The 16,860-nt window shown below is 25.0% G+C and overlaps 2 protein-coding genes across 2 annotated transcripts in view; both read right to left on the reverse strand.

The window, feature by feature from the left end:
- Positions 1-5,428: 5,428 nt before the first annotated feature.
- On the reverse strand, positions 5,429-6,358 carry LOC122270829 (uncharacterized). The gene is made up of 2 exons (XM_071183789.1): positions 6,339-6,358; positions 5,429-6,080 (listed from the first exon to the last, which is right to left on the reverse strand). The coding sequence occupies exons 1-2, from the start codon at positions 6,356-6,358 to the stop codon at positions 5,429-5,431; spliced, it is 672 nt and encodes a 223-aa protein (XP_071039890.1).
- Positions 6,359-16,269: 9,911 nt separating this feature from the next.
- The window catches only part of LOC107454595 (interaptin-like), a 69,162-nt gene continuing 68,571 nt past the window's right edge, over positions 16,270-16,860 (reverse strand). The window contains exon 9 of the mRNA XM_071183509.1: positions 16,270-16,755. Within this exon, the coding sequence (XP_071039610.1) occupies positions 16,611-16,755 (145 nt within the window). The 3' untranslated portion in view covers positions 16,270-16,610. The remainder of the gene's footprint in view (positions 16,756-16,860) is intronic.

The following is a 16,860-nucleotide window of genomic DNA, read 5'->3' on the forward strand; positions in this document are numbered from 1 at the left end:
GCTTTTTCTGTATTCTTACGCCTCATTAAATTTATTTATTACTCAAAGCAAATCGTTTAATCTTTCCTTATATGGAAGTGAAAGATCTTAAAATAACTTCTCTTTTGAAGTATAAATCTAATTATTATTCATTGGCATGTTTTTAGCCTTGAAGTCCCAAAATAGAATTTCTACCCTTATCTTTTACTAAAGATATTTTATGAAAACGAATGAAGTTTTAATGCTTTTATTAATACAAAAGTATTTAATTTTTGTATTACATCCCCCCCAAAAAAAATTTTTGGTAAGCCAAAAAAAATAATAATAATAAAAAAAATTTAGAATACTATGAATTTATAAAATTTATGTTGGTATGACTGTCCTCTTACCTACTATAAATAACATTTTTCCAATATGTGAAAAAATTTATTTACAGCAACAACAATAAAAACATAATAATGCACTTTATCTGTTTAGTGAACTAAACAGAAAGAAAAAATGAAACATTTTATATAACTATTCTAAAAAACTTTTCAAAAATTTTCACACAAAAATATACAAAATTTTTATGCAAAACGAATTGGACAACAAGTGTCATTTAGTCAGAATTTAAGATTCTGTATGGTTAATGGGGTTATTTACTAGATGAAATTCTGTATTCCCCTTTAAATGGAGGAAAACAGAGTTTCATGAAGCACTGTGAAATTGAGAGATCCAGACTGGATAAAACAAAAATAGTTTATAAATTTTTTTTTTTCACTGTGTTGAGAAAAAAAAATTCACGTTTCCTCGCCAAACATCTCCACACGCGATTCGGATCTCTCAAAAATATAGGGATTACTTCTTCCTTTGAAGAAAGCAAAACATTTTCATTTTTGACCATTTTTTCATGATTTAATTTTAACATTTGTAGTTTGTGATTTTTCCTAAGTTTTGATACATGTAGTATTTCGAAATTTTGCTTATTTACATTTTTATTTTTTATTTATTTATTTTTTTGTAATCTTGGTCCTTTTCCTTTTCTTTTCTTTTTTTTTCTCCCGATGTTTACTTTTATTGAAACATCTTCAACTTTTATTTTTTCGATGTTTACTTTTGCTGAAACATCAAACCTTTTATTTTTTCGATGTTTACTTTTGCCGAAATATCAAACCTTTTATTTTTTCGATGTTTACTTTTACTGAAACATCCTCGACTTTCATTTTTTCGATGTTTACTTTTATCGAAACATCAAACCTTTTATTTTTTCGATGCTTACTTTTTTTGAAACATCTTTTTCATCATTTTTAACCGTAACCTTTTTAGAAGTTTGTTGTTTAATGTGCAAAGATAAGTTGTCATTGTTTGAATTAGCAGCGGTGATCAATCTCTTACCAAATTAAGTAACAACTGGCCCGATACAATCAATAAACAAACAAAAATCTTTGCAAGTCTACAACCCTACTAAAGCATATGGAAAATCAGTATCAAGCATAAAAACTTAACTGAGTTAAACTTTTCGCCTATCGTAATAACGGAAACTCGCAAATTTTGTTAAGTGTTAACTGTCCTTTTGTTTAGGTAACATTTTAAGTTTTCACATTTTTTTTTCATTGGAATATTTAGTTTTGATCAAGTCCGGAAAAGCAAAATTTTTACAAATTTCCTTAAAGTTTTTTTTTTTTTTTTCGATTTAATCGTGATAAATCATTAGGAAACAAAAGTTGAAAAAAAAAACTTAATTTTGTTTGCCATTACTAATTTAATTGACTTTTGAACCGCATTTATTTCCTTCAAAAACATTTTAAATGCAATATGAAAACATATCATATTTTAAAAAAAAGCAATATAAACACAAGAAATGCAATCTAACTCTTAAAAACATTCTATTCAATTTTTCATAATAAAAAGTTTTATCATTACTCATATCTAATTTCAATAAAATATGAGCACCCTACTCTCCAACGTCGACCTTCATCAATTTCGTTGAAGAGAAAAAAAATATATATCATAATTTAAAAATAAAACGAATATAAATCTAAGATATGCAATCCAACATTAATAATATACTCAATTAATCAGAATAAAAAAAAATTTTTGATCACATAAAATATGTAATCATAGCAGTATCACAAATTTTGAGAAAAAAGATAAAAAAAAATTTATATATCACTTTTTCTTCTTCAATATTCGGCGAAGAGGGAAAAAAAATCATTCGCGCACTTTACTTTCTTTTTCTTATTAATCACTAAAAATCAAAGAAATAAATGTTTTTTAAAAAAATTAAAGGATACATAGCTTGATAAAGTTCGAATTAATCCAAAACATATCTTGAAAGCCACAACATCAATTTAAAGTTGATAGGAAAGAATTATACATTTTTTTTTCTTTTCGTGAAAATAGTTCATAAATTCACCGAGAGAGAAGGAGAAATTGAAGCTTATTTTTCTTTGAGTTCTGAGTAGGNTATATATATATATATATATATATATATATATATATATATATATATATATATATATATATATATATATATATATATATATATATATATATATATATATATATATATATATATATATATATATATATATATATATATATATATATATATATATATATATATATATATATATATATATATATATATATATATATATATATATATATATATATATATATATATATATATATATATATATATATATATATATATATATATATATATATATATATATATATATATATATATATATATATATATATATATATATATATATATATATATATATATATATATATATATATATATATATATATATATATATATATATATATATATATATATATATATATATATATATATATATATATATATATATATATATATATATATATATATATATATATATATATATATATATATATATATATATATATATATATATATATATATATATATATATATATATATATATATATATATATATATATATATATATATATATATATATATATATATATATATATATATATATATATATATATATATATATATATATATATATATATATATATATATATATATATATATATATATATATATATATATATATATATATATATATATATATATATATATATATATATATATATATATATATATATATATATATATATATATATATATATATATATATATATATATATATATATATATATATATATATATATATATATATATATATATATATATATATATATATATATATATATATATATATATATATATATATATATATATATATATATATATATATATATATATATATATATATATATATATATATATATATATATATATATATATATATATATATATATATATATATATATATATATATATATATATATATATATATATATATATATATATATATATATATATATATATATATATATATATATATATATATATATATATATATATATATATATATATATATATATATATATATATATATATATATATATATATATATATATATATATATATATATATATATATATATATATATATATATATATATATATATATATATATATATATATATATATATATATATATATATATATATATATATATATATATATATATATATATATATATATATATATATATATATATATATATATATATATATATATATATATATATATATATATATATATATATATATATATATATATATATATATATATATATATATATATATATATATATATATATATATATATATATATATATATATATATATATATATATATATATATATATATATATATATATATATATATATATATATATATATATATATATATATATATATATATATATATATATATATATATATATATATATATATATATATATATATATATATATATATATATATATATATATATATATATATATATATATATATATATATATATATATATATATATATATATATATATATATATATATATATATATATATATATATATATATATATATATATATATATATATATATATATATATATATATATATATATATATATATATATATATATATATATATATATATATATATATATATATATATATATATATATATATATATATATATATATATATATATATATATATATATATATATATATATATATATATATATATATATATATATATATATATATATATATATATAAAGAGAGAGAGAAAATTTCGAACGTTATCATCACCAATGCGAACAATATATTCAATATGAACAGCATGTGCATCAAACTCCCCTTAACTTTTACATGGTTCCGTAATTCACTCACCATATTATTCACCATATAATTCACTCACAGTAGACCAAAATAGACTGAAATGCTTTTCGGTGAGGAAATTAACCTTTAACCATAGTAGTTGATATAAAATTCTTGCTTGGGATTGTGTTACAAATTTTTAAAACTTTTTTTCTCATAAATAAGACATTCATATTTATAACGGAGTAAATGAAACACTTCATTAGTCTTTGTAAATAACTTTAAAAGAATATTATCATGATCTAATTAATTACACTTTATAATGTAACTTCTATTTTTATAAGCATAAGAAATAATTAATTTTTGTGATTTTTTTCTATCGTAATGCTTAATTTTTATATGCAGTATAAATAAATGAGAAAAAAATCCATTAATAATAAATAATTTTACACGTAATGGCATCACTAATTTCAAATAAATATCAAATCCAAATGTTTATTTTCTATTGACCATTCTAAAAAAGAGAGCTGTTGAATAAATATAAATATTTAGCATAATGTAGTATATTCCTGTAAAACTATTTTTCACTTAATAGGGGTCTAAAAAGAGACACTTCTAGAAAATAAAATATATTAAGAATCTACTTTAATGCAATGGCAGAAATAAATAATGAATTATTCAGTTTGTAAATACATTTCCTCAAATAAAAAAAATACGTTTTGGAGAGCCCAAAGGGAACACAATAAAAAAGAAGTAATACATAAATATTATTCAATTTTCAGCGAAATAAGATATAGTAAAATGACTGCCTTATATATTTTATTCATATGTTTTATAGACCAACTCTATCATATTTTACACTGCTTTTATAATATTTTTTAAGATTTAAATATTTGTTATGAAATATTATGTTTACAAACTTATTTTCACATAAGAAAACACTCTCGACAATCGTGTTCTTAAAGCTGTTTAATTCAATAATGAATATTAAATTTAGATTTATTTCTTCTTCTAGACTTCGTTTTCGAGACATAAAAATGAGGATCAATGCATATTGTTTATCGTGAAGGAATTAAGAAATACACAATCGATATTTTTATCGTGTCCATGGACAATTAAATGACCTCGTGTGTCTTCAAAACTGCATCCGCTAGCTGCAATACATCACTACTTTAGAGGATCTCACGAAGTTCTGAAGCCAGTGGCGCCATACCCAGTTGTAAAACATATGGGGTAAGGGCTGGGCACTCGAGAATGTGATCTGGGGTAAGTTGGATATCGGTACAGTTCTTGTAGGGAATATAAGTTCTTATTTTGTCGGGAAGAATTTTCATTCCTTTAAAGTGGTTTCTTCTCAGTCTTGTAATTGTTGATGTTAAGATTCTGGAACAATCAAAGTCAGTAATGAGGGGTTTCCTGAAGGAATGGGGCAGAAGTCTGTGTCTTGCGACTGCATTTGCGTCTGCAAGCGTGATGGTGGTGCAAGGTTGGTCGGCACCTCTGTCTTCCTTAGCCAAGGAGTCCGCAGACTCGTTTCCCTCAATATTCACGTGCGACGGTATCCATTGCAGCAAGCAGGATTTCCCATTGCCGTGCAAGCCTTCAAGTAGGACATTTATGGCAGAAGTGACGTTGGTTTCACCGTTGTCGATTGCCTCTAGGGCCGCTTTTGACTCAGAGAAAATTACCAATCCCTCAGTTGGGTCTGAAATCTCCTGATTGGTCACATAAAATGCGAGTGCCTTCTTAATCGCAAGAAGTTCACTGGTAAAGTTTGAAGCAATTAAGCACAGTCGATTGATAAGGGCAAATGGGAAAAAATAGCTGAAAATACCACTTCCATTAATGTTTCATGGTAAAATTAACATTTCGCAGTTGTCTTATATTGCTCCATAGTGATCGGTCATGCTGGTGGAAATAAGGATGAATTTGCTGACTGTTCTTAATTTGTTGAACCAATAAATTAATATGCAGGATAATAAGTTATGAAGATAGCGACATTGAATCTTCTTCAGAATTTAAGTTTCTTTGTAATTTTATGATCAATTTTAAAGGCATGCCAAATGTTTACCGCACATATACCTTACTTCTTTTAAGTACATATCATCAACAAATTAAATGTCAGTGGTTCATTCTTGTCCATGGTTCATTCTTGGCACGTAAAGTTTCTCATGTGCCGTCTATAAATCACACTTTAAAAAATTCCTGATTAAGTGCGTACCGGCACCTAGGGTGCCTCATCCGTAATATCTGTAAAGAATAGTTTGATGCTGTGAAGAAGGTGATTTAAAGGATGATGAATAAAGATTATCCAGTTAGACAAATGTGAAAATATTTATTATTAAAACAATAACGAAAATATGTTGAAAATTGAAAGGACAGAGAGAATAGCATCCGCTATCCTTGAGTTTGTCTGACTCTCATTGGTTTATGAAAAGGGTGTGAGGGGAAGAGAGATACTCTATTGGAGGATTAAGCCATAAACGTTTTCTAATAGAAAATATTAGTGTGGGAATAATCAACTCTACAAGTCAATTTTACGGCAAAAAAATATTACCGTAAATTTTACAGTAATATTTATTCAATTAGAGTGATTTTACTGTGATTATTACAGCAGTGTACTATTTTATGGTAAAAAGTTCCGGCATGCTGTGTGGCGATACTTTATTCTGTAAATTGATCCGGAATTTCTTAAAGTGCATGGCATACTTTTTTTCAAATATTTATGACTCCCTTCCACCCTTTGGCCCCAATAAGTTACATTTTGCCCCACCCTTACCCTCTTTGTCACAGATCATGTTATATTATATAAATATTGGCCAGCAATTCAGAAACAAAATACCTGCTATAGATCAGCTCTCAAATTTTATTTTAATGACATTTTTGAGGACAACAATAATAAAGATGAGTGACTTTCTTATTTTAATGAACAAAATACAAAACAAACAACATAAAATTATTAAGTATGCTGACTTTATTTTAAGCAAAATGTAGGATGTCGCACTTCTTGTTTTATCTTCTCCCACCCCCAGTGTTATGAACTGTCCCAATTTCACGAACTCTCTCCCTCACTTCCAAACATGACATCTTTTTTCGACGGAACAGTTTATAAATCTATGCTCTCTTAACACTTTGTTGACCAGCAATTTTAGGCAGACACTAACGTTTTAACGTTGCGTGAAGCTTTGACGACATTTTATATAGCTATAGATTTCATAAATTGAAAGAGATAATGCAAGTGCAGTGACAAGTTAACTCGTCATTGGTCAACAGCGTTTGGGCATGAAAGATGAGATAAATCATCACGAGTCAAAAAAGAGTTAAAACACTATATGACTTTCAGTTTTTGGTCCTCCAAAAATTACATAATTTCCTTTCTTTTCTAAAATAAAAAATACGCGTCTAATTAATATTTTATTGAAATAAAACAACTAAAAATCTCAACAAAATGAAAAACATCAAGTATTTAAGCCTGCATAATGTGTCCAGTTTTTAAACAAGCTGTTAAACATCAATAAATTATTATTTCGCAGTAAATGCGGTGTATATACTATAAAGAAACACTGATGCAAAACACCTCTATGGAACAAATTAGTTTTATTTATGGAAATAAAAATCTTCTTTCGGGTGTTTCCCTAAAGATTTTATAGGGTTTCTTTTTAGTCTTTAAAAATGAATTATTGATAAAATTTTAATTTTTAAAAAATATGATTTTATTCTAATTTAATAATGTTTTTTAATAAGATCTTTTCAGGAACTAAATCCCCATAATGGAAACTTCCGTGGCCGGTAAAATAGTCGCTACCAGCGGAAAAAAAGAAATTTATTATGTAGCCATGTATAAAAACAATCGACCAAAGAGTAAGAAAAAGAAGAGTCACAATTCAATAATGAAAAATAAAATGCAAGAAGCGTTTTGAAACAAAACTCAATTTCACTAAATTATAAGCTGTCTCGAGTAATTATGTAAATGTATTAGTAGTTTATGAAAGAACGATTATTTATAGAATGTGACTTCCGTCATAATTGTTTTTTGGATAAAAATGCAACTAATAGTTTTTTAAGAAATGATCATAAGATTAAATAAAAATTTGAGAGTCAAATTACGTAAAATTCAAGGAGTGTATATGAAGGAGATATTAACGGCGCAAAGTAATAAGCAACATCTAGCAATGCTTCGAAAATTACACTTGAAATAATGAAATTACCAACTATACATTTATCTGTTGCCTTCTTATGTATAAATATATGATGAATATCCATATATATTTTATTTTTAAAAAAAAGTACGGAAAAATTAGCTGGTTTTCAAATCGTCAATAATTAATAAGAAAAAAAAATTTTGTCTTTGATCTGACGATTGTCTGGATATACCTGATTTTATTCCAACTGAATAAGGCTGTAAATTAAAATAATAAGGTAATAAAAATAGAATAATTCCATAAAAATAACTGCTTTAATTTCAGCAAAAGCATTAATATTATTCAGTTTAGATAATTTCATCAAAAATTAGCAATTTTCCACTTTATGGAATCATTTTAAATTTAAAAAAAACACTCATAGAATATTGTCTACACTTAAACATTGGGCGATAACACTAATATGTATATTTTCTAAAGCCTACTTTTAATATGGTTAAAATGTAGTTTCAGAAAATGAGTGGGTTCGATATAGTTAATGGGTTCGATAAGTTAGTTCGATATAATCTGCTAGTTATTTGCAATGAAGCCACCGTAAATCAGGATAGAAAATAATCATAGAATATTTGTAAGAATAAGAATTGTTTTTTCAAAACAAAGTTTCTTAGTTCCGTAATTTCGGAAGATTATTTAATCTTAATTTTTAGATTCAGTTTTCTACACTTAAACATTTGGCGAGAACACCAATCTTAATGATTGCAATAAAGCCACTGTAAACAAGGATAGATTATTGAAGTATAATGTATTTAGTTTTAATACATATGGTTTTAAAACTGTGCCATAGTTCAAAGTTCTTTTCAAAAAAAATTTTTAAGAGAAAACTCTTATTTTATCGAATGTTAATAAACTGAAAAAAAAGACTCTTAACACCAATACTGCATATCAGATCATATAAAACTGAAAAACATAGGAGAAAATTATATCTGTGTATTATATAATGAAAGACCAAGTAATAATTTTTCCGTGTTCATTTTTTTAATAAAAAAATGGTGTTTATACCTTTAACATTTGCTTCACTAACTTTCAAATAAATAATAAATTGTAGTATAAAGGGGGATTTTTTTTCAAAATGCGAGTTCAAAATACCTACTTTAACGTATATGCAACGCCAACAAACGAAAAAATAACTTAATTTAAAATTTTCTTACAAGTACATTACCTTTATTTCCCTTAACGAAATAATAAGAAAGAAAAAGCAAAATTTATTCTCATTAAATGTAATAATCTTACCCTAAAGTCATAAAAGCAAAGTGCTACAATGTATCTTGACACTCAACAAAGAAAATAAATTTATGATATTAAAGAATAGAACAAAGTTTCTTTCTCTTAAAGCGTTAGTAAGACCTCAAAAATAACTTTCTTTACATTGGAATTTATAACGCAAGATTTATTTAAACTCCTTCGCAATATATTTCTTCCTCTAAGCCTTAACACCTCAAATCCTTTTTATTGCGCAACTCATAAAAACTTTTCAGCGCTTTAACTTAAAAACTTGACAAGCTATCTTTTTTAAACAGCACATTTTCTATACACACCTCCTCCTACACCCCTTTTAAAGATCGTCTTTAATAAATGTCCTTCCGTTTTAATGTCCTCTTATTAGACGGTGCGGAAAGCTTTTTTTTCCCTTTCAATATTATTATTATTTTGTTTTTTTTTGTTAGCGAAAGCCTCCACGAGAGGTATTCTGTCGTGCTAATTAAAAAGATAAAACATCTTCCAGTAGAAAGAATAGAGGAACTGACGTTAATAGGAAAAAGAACCTTCTAAATCCGGATTGAACTGCTTTCCAAGTTGAAGAAATGTGTGCTTGTCCACTTCAATAGCACCAACCGGTGCAGAAAATCAGGAATTAAATTAAACTCAACTCGTAAAAAGCTTTTTCCATTTCTGTTTTCATATAGTCTGTTTGATAAGTTAAGCAAACATTTCTGATTTATAAGTTGGAATTTTTATTATCTTGATGGGATTATGCATTTTTATTTTTCCTTTTAAAAATTAACTTAATTTTAAGATTTTATAATTTAAAACTAAGTAAATAAAACCCTTTTTTGGTAGCTGAAGTTCGTCCAAATAGTAAAACATTAATAAATTTAAAATGATTAAAAAAAACATTGATTACTTTGCTTTGATAGTGATATTCTTCTTTCTTTAATAAAAATCAGAATAAATATTTATAACTTCAAAAAGCTTACTTTTGCAACTGCTTTAATTATTTGAAATATTTAATTCAAACATTTTCATATATTTAACATATTTAAATAATTAAATAATTATAACACATATTTATTATATTCCCATATTTAAATAATTATAATAGTTCAAAATATATTTTAGGGTTCATTCTCGTAGCAGAAAAATTATCTGAATTTATACATTATAATAACAAAAAAAAATTTAAATCACTATTTTTCTAAACTTTGATTTGATAAGGAAGGCTATCGATTAATCAAATTATTAAAGGGAAACTAGTATAATAATTGAATTTTTCATTATCTTGTAAGAATTTTACTCTTTACACATATGTATGATACACAAGACATATGTATGATATAAAACCATGCTAATTTGCAAATAAAGAAATAAATAAAACTAAGAATTTTATTAATTGTAAAAAAATTATATTTTTTCAGGATGGGTACTTAAAGACATTCAGCACTAACTATGGAAGTGATACTACTTCGATCAACGAAGATTTGGAGGTGATTTGTTTGATGAATGTTTCGATGTGATTTGTTTGATAAGTAAATATTAATCACTTCTACAAGTAACTCATATTTTCTCTTTTTCTCAATCGTTATAATCTTCTAAATTCAGACATTTTAATTTCAAAACTTAGTTTGGTGGTCTAATTCAGTAGCAGAGAAACTATCTAAAAGCCCTTAATTAAATACTTGAAAAAATTAGTTACAAATCTCAGTTTTCATAGACTCGATCGAATATGCTGCGAAAACTTATTTGATTTATTGCATAGAATTTTTCATTGCCTCGTAAGCATTTTACACTTTTATCTTTACTTTTACTGATTAGTTTGATGAAAATATATGTTAATATGCAAAATTTAATAAATAACCGTATTTAAAGATAAATAGTAGAAAAATAATTTCTAAAATGGGTATTTAAAAACATTTAGCACTCATTATTGAAATGACACTAACTTGCATCAATATCTGAGAAAATCTGCAAATTGTATTTCTTTTTAATAATACAAGTAAATATACGCTTCTAGAACTAACTCACTTTTGTAACAGTTATGAATAACTGAAATCTAAAATTTTTATTTTTACTTTGGGGGATTTTAAGACAGTTAAAACTAGCTCAGATTAATTTCGGTAGCTACAAAAATAAATAAGTAACACATTGTTTAAGAACTTATCTCATGATTACATATAATAATAATGGTTATCATTGTTATAATCATAAATTAATGTGCACTTAGGAAGTATTTAATGTCAGGAAATATTTTACAGATAGAAATAAAGATTATAGACTTGTCATACTAAAATAGATTACTATATTTAAAGGAGGCATAAAAATATATTTCAATCAGGTATTTAAATTTGGGTAGGGGTATATTTTGAAAAAAAAACATTAATTTTATACCCATATGCATGTCAAAAATTATAATTAAAAAAAACTATCTTTGTTTCTATAATTCTTGTATGGTTAAAAGTAGCAACTGATAAATACAAATTCTAAGGATCTCAATATTTTTTTAAGGTTTAATAGCAACCCTGTTTTAAATCACCTTCGTGTCTAATTCCGAAATTCAGCTGACACAACATAATTGAAACTATAAAGGTAATACTGACTTGTCAATGTCACCAAGTTTTGATTTTTAAAACTTGATTTAATGCAGTAACTAGGTTTTCTCTTGCATGGCCTTCGTTTAACTATTTGCGATATCATCGTATTATTTAAGCGAAGTTCTTGGAAAATAACGACTATTAAGCTGTTAACAAATTTAATTTTGACCAAGCCCACAATTCTACCTCTAATCAAATTTCTTAATATTATTTCCTAATATTATTTCTGCTAATTATTAGGCAAGGCTCTTTCTGTTATGATTCTTTTTTTTAATTCTAATTTTATCCTCACAGTAAAACTGCCACTCAACAAGAAGATTGGATAAAATAATTCTTAGTCTGTTAAAGGCTAAGCGTAGCTTTTTGTCTATTTTTTAGACAATTTTAGACCACCTCCTGTCCTATAATGGCAAAGAATATTACGATTTAGAATCCATTACTCTAACGAAATTACTAAATATTATTAAACATAATTTGCCTTGTTTTGCTTTTACTTTTTCTCATTTCGATTTTCCTTGATTTTATGAAGATTTAATTAGCAAAATGCTATATTAAGGAAAATTATTTTATCATAATTTATTTTTGTGAAGCCCGTGAAAGGCATTTGCCTATGATAGTGGATCCATTCCCTATGATAGCAAAGAATATTACAATTTAAATAATCCATTCTTCTAATGAAATTCCTACCTATTATCAATTAACAAAATTTAAATTGTTTGGCTTCTACTTTTTCTCGTTTTAAATTTTCTTGATTTTATGAACATTTAAGTTAGAAAAAGTTGTATTAAAAAATTGTTTTATTATAATTCATTTTTATTAAGCCTAGAAAAGGGCTTTTTATGAAAGCTAATATCAAATTTTTTGCTATATTTAATTTGTGAATATGTTCTTTGGAAACAATTATTTAGTCTCTAATTAACATTGATATAAACAGCGAGTTTTCAACATCTCGTATTAATGTAAAATATCTAATTTCCTATGAAAATAGCAACTAAAATTTGTCAGTTTTCAATTTTCTTAAAATAAAATTTGGTTCTAAACGTTTATTTTAAAATTCATGTAATATTTTGACTTTTGGTGCTATTGGAAAAATTATTAAAACAAATTTACAAATCTTCTTTGAGACATTTCAGTAATTTTGTAAATTATTTTACCTAGTTTATAGAACATTTAAAAAATTTAAAACAACTTCCTTGTCTTCAATTTTATTTATACTGTGTAAAATGAATGGTTAAAACTACCAGAATATGGTAAAATTTACCGTGCTTTTGGCTATGTAGGAACACTAAAAAGCTCGGTAAATTTTATCGAAGTTCTTTGGTAAACGAAAAAATGTGGTTTTGTAATATGTGAGAAAATTTTGTAAATTTTTCAAGATGCTTTAGAGCATGGCTTAACGACCATTTATTTGGTTAAATTTACTTGTCAGATAGTATTTTTCACTATAATTATGAAAATCAGAGCTTCCGATAAACCGCTAGCACATGAATGGAAAAATTACCAAATCAATGGTTCAAGCGCCATATATTTTGGTTTTGTTAAGGAGAATTATGATTTCTATACCAGAAATTTCACCAGAATGTCTTCTCTGAGGTTCTATTAGATTGCATTTTTAAAAAAATCCATATTAAGAAGACATATTTTTTTAAAATACCTAGCTATCAAATTATAAAAGATATTGTTCAGTTTCCTGAATACCATATTAAAAGAATGTATTATCAATGGGTTTCCAACGCGCTGTCTAATTGGGATAAAAACATAAATTTTTCCCTATTTAAAAAAGATTGAATTTAGCTATTTTTAAAGAGAGAATACAATATTTTTTACATCCTCCATCTTTTAAAGAATATAAAGAATTTAAAATACTCATTATTTATACAGCCTTTCTAATATAAATTAATTTGCAAAGGGAAAATGTTTCGTGGAGCGCCATTAAAATCTAAGAAAAGCATATTCTTGTTTCAATGTTAAAAAGAGTGATTTTTAAAAACTTAATTTAAATCCAGCATACAATAGCAATATTCTAACAATTGAAGTAACTTAAAACATATGTCAATTATGGAGCAAATGAATGAACCCAGAAAAATAAATATATATTCGTTGAATCGTAAATTGAGCCAAGTTTTAAACTTTACAAGATTAAGATTGAAACTCAGTTTTCAAAGCTACTTAAGTCTTCTGGGAATTTTAAAGAATAAAAGACACGTGCAACTTCGAAATGTCTGTAACTGAGAAAACTAAACGCATTAAACTTTGATTTTAAATATGTTCTTTGAAACTGGTATGTAACCTTTTGAGCCCAAGCATATATTTCTGCGTCATCATTAGATATAACGAAGTTTAATTTTCAATGTACCACTTCACTTCGAGTTACATAAAGAATTCAAAACGCGTATATCACTGCTTCTTTTTCAACTATTCTCACTTCTTATTAAATTTGCACTTGCGTATAATTCATCGAACCATAATTTATGTACAAAACATTTTATTTCTTTAAGTAGCTAGAAAAACCTTCATTACAATAAAAATTGAATTTAAATTGAAGGTTTATAGAGATGTTTTATAACCAGTGCATTGAAGCTTCAAAATACATGGAACCAGAAGTATAGCATAATAAAACTAATATAAGTCTGAAATAAATTTTGGAACAATTAATTGATTCAAGTCTTACAAAGCAAATTAGTTATGAAATTATATAATTTTTTGCAACCCTCACAGTAGTGTCCGCGAAAGAATACAAATTTTTGCTGATCTTCACACATTTGGACTATTTTCATATATTCTGGCTTTAATATTTTGGTTTAATATATTTTGGTCTGGTTTGGTTTGCTTCGGGATATTAATAATCGTGTAAATAGTATATTTTGTATGTGTGTGTTTTATAAAGTTAGTTCATATCGTTATTAGTTTGTTTTTATTTAATTTATAAAACTCCCTTTAATTTTTTAATCAATATTTATACAAGTTTTATTCTTTAGAAAAGAAAATTCGAGACTTATTTCTTTTCGAGACTTATTTCTTCGCTAACCGCTAGCTAAAATTGGTACTTAACTGAATCCGGGTGCTTGTCGTAGAGTCAGGAAATGCAGAAAAAAAACTTATGTGTGCTCGCATGCTAATTTTAGTCGAAAATGATTTTCTATATTTTTAAAATTAAATATAAACCTAACAGCAATAACCGTTTATTGTTTCTAACTTGATTTCAGCTTACAAAACAAAACAGAGATTTGCAAGAAAATGGGTCAAGTATTATTAATAATATAAAACTCATTGCAAGAAATACATTTTTCAACTGCACACAAGAAAATAATTTTCGATTAATGTTTTATGAAAGAAAAAATATCAAAATTACCTTTCGAAATTACACATAAATTACAAATTGTCACAGTAATGTATTTCTGCCAAATATTTATTCACGCTCTTTCCTTAAAATCACGCATCTTAAAGTGAAAACAATATGCTACTATAAGTCCTTAAGAAACTGTAATTTTAAAATTTGAAATTTTGAAATTTTGTTTATAAGAACAGTTTGCTTTGTTGAAACATATACTGTCATAAAATGTCTGTAATAGGTATATAAGTAAGATAAAATTCAAAAAATTTTTTTTCGAATGGCAGGCACTGAACTTTATTCGTTTCGCCTCAGAAAATGCCAGAGGTGTTACCCAGTGGGCACCTGTGAACCAAAGTCACGGAGGCGAGTAACATTGCCCACGCCACACTGCCACAAACCCGTTCGTAAGGTGGGCCACATTCACACATCACACACAACAGAGGACAACACAAGAGAGAGAAACATCCATGCCCAAAGCTGGATTCGAACCCGCGACCATTGACTTCGCAGTCAGGCGCGCTAACCCCTCGGCCACCTGGCCAGCAAATTTAAAAACTAAATTTAAGTATAAAGATAGGATCATATTTGGAAGTTTAACACTATGTGAAAATAATTTAAACCTATGATTCAGTTTTAAACCAGATTATTTTTAAATAAATTCAGATTCCACAAACTAAATAAATGATAGAAACTTTATTTATTCTTCGTGTTTCTCCATCTTAAAAACACAACAAACTTTTTGAAAATTCTCCCATTACAAAAAAATAATATAACTTACTATTTCCAACCGATACTTTCAAATTTAATACCTTGCTTTAAATTCATTCAATACTATAAGTTTTTTTTTTAATATCCTTTAAAGTTTAAACCCAATTGACTGTACACGGATATAATATCAGAAAACACAATATTCTGCGAGAGGAATTTTGAAGATAATAAAAAATTTAACAATCGTAATGCATTTTTCAGAGAGATTTGTTTGCTTTTATACGACTTTCTTTCCGAAATAACTTTTCTATTTGCTTTCATCATCTTCTTCCGAGTCCTCCGTCGATTCCATTTCTGCAACGGCAGCCATTGCTGTTTGCTTAAGGCGTTCTAAAGGCAAAACGCTTTCTGTTTGCTGCAAATAATTCAGAGAACTGAGTTCTGCCTCACTCCTGAAATTAAACATCATTAAGTCATGCATCACCGTTTATATGTTTGGACAGAATCATTCATAACAGCAACATTTTCTTAAGCACAAATGTATGCTCTTAATAAAT

Source organism: Parasteatoda tepidariorum, chromosome 7 (genome assembly GCF_043381705.1).
Source record: "Parasteatoda tepidariorum isolate YZ-2023 chromosome 7, CAS_Ptep_4.0, whole genome shotgun sequence".
In the NCBI taxonomy this organism is placed as follows: Eukaryota; Metazoa; Arthropoda; class Arachnida; order Araneae; family Theridiidae; genus Parasteatoda; species Parasteatoda tepidariorum.

Bases quoted from the DNA above. Each gene is read 5' to 3' on its own strand.
- LOC122270829 (XM_071183789.1), bottom strand. From the start codon at position 6,358: ATGTACTTAAAAGAAGTAAG. The intron at 6,081-6,338 runs GTATATGTGCGG...TGGTATTTTCAG, and splicing joins ATGTACTTAAAAGAAGTAAG to CTATTTTTTCCCATTTGCCC.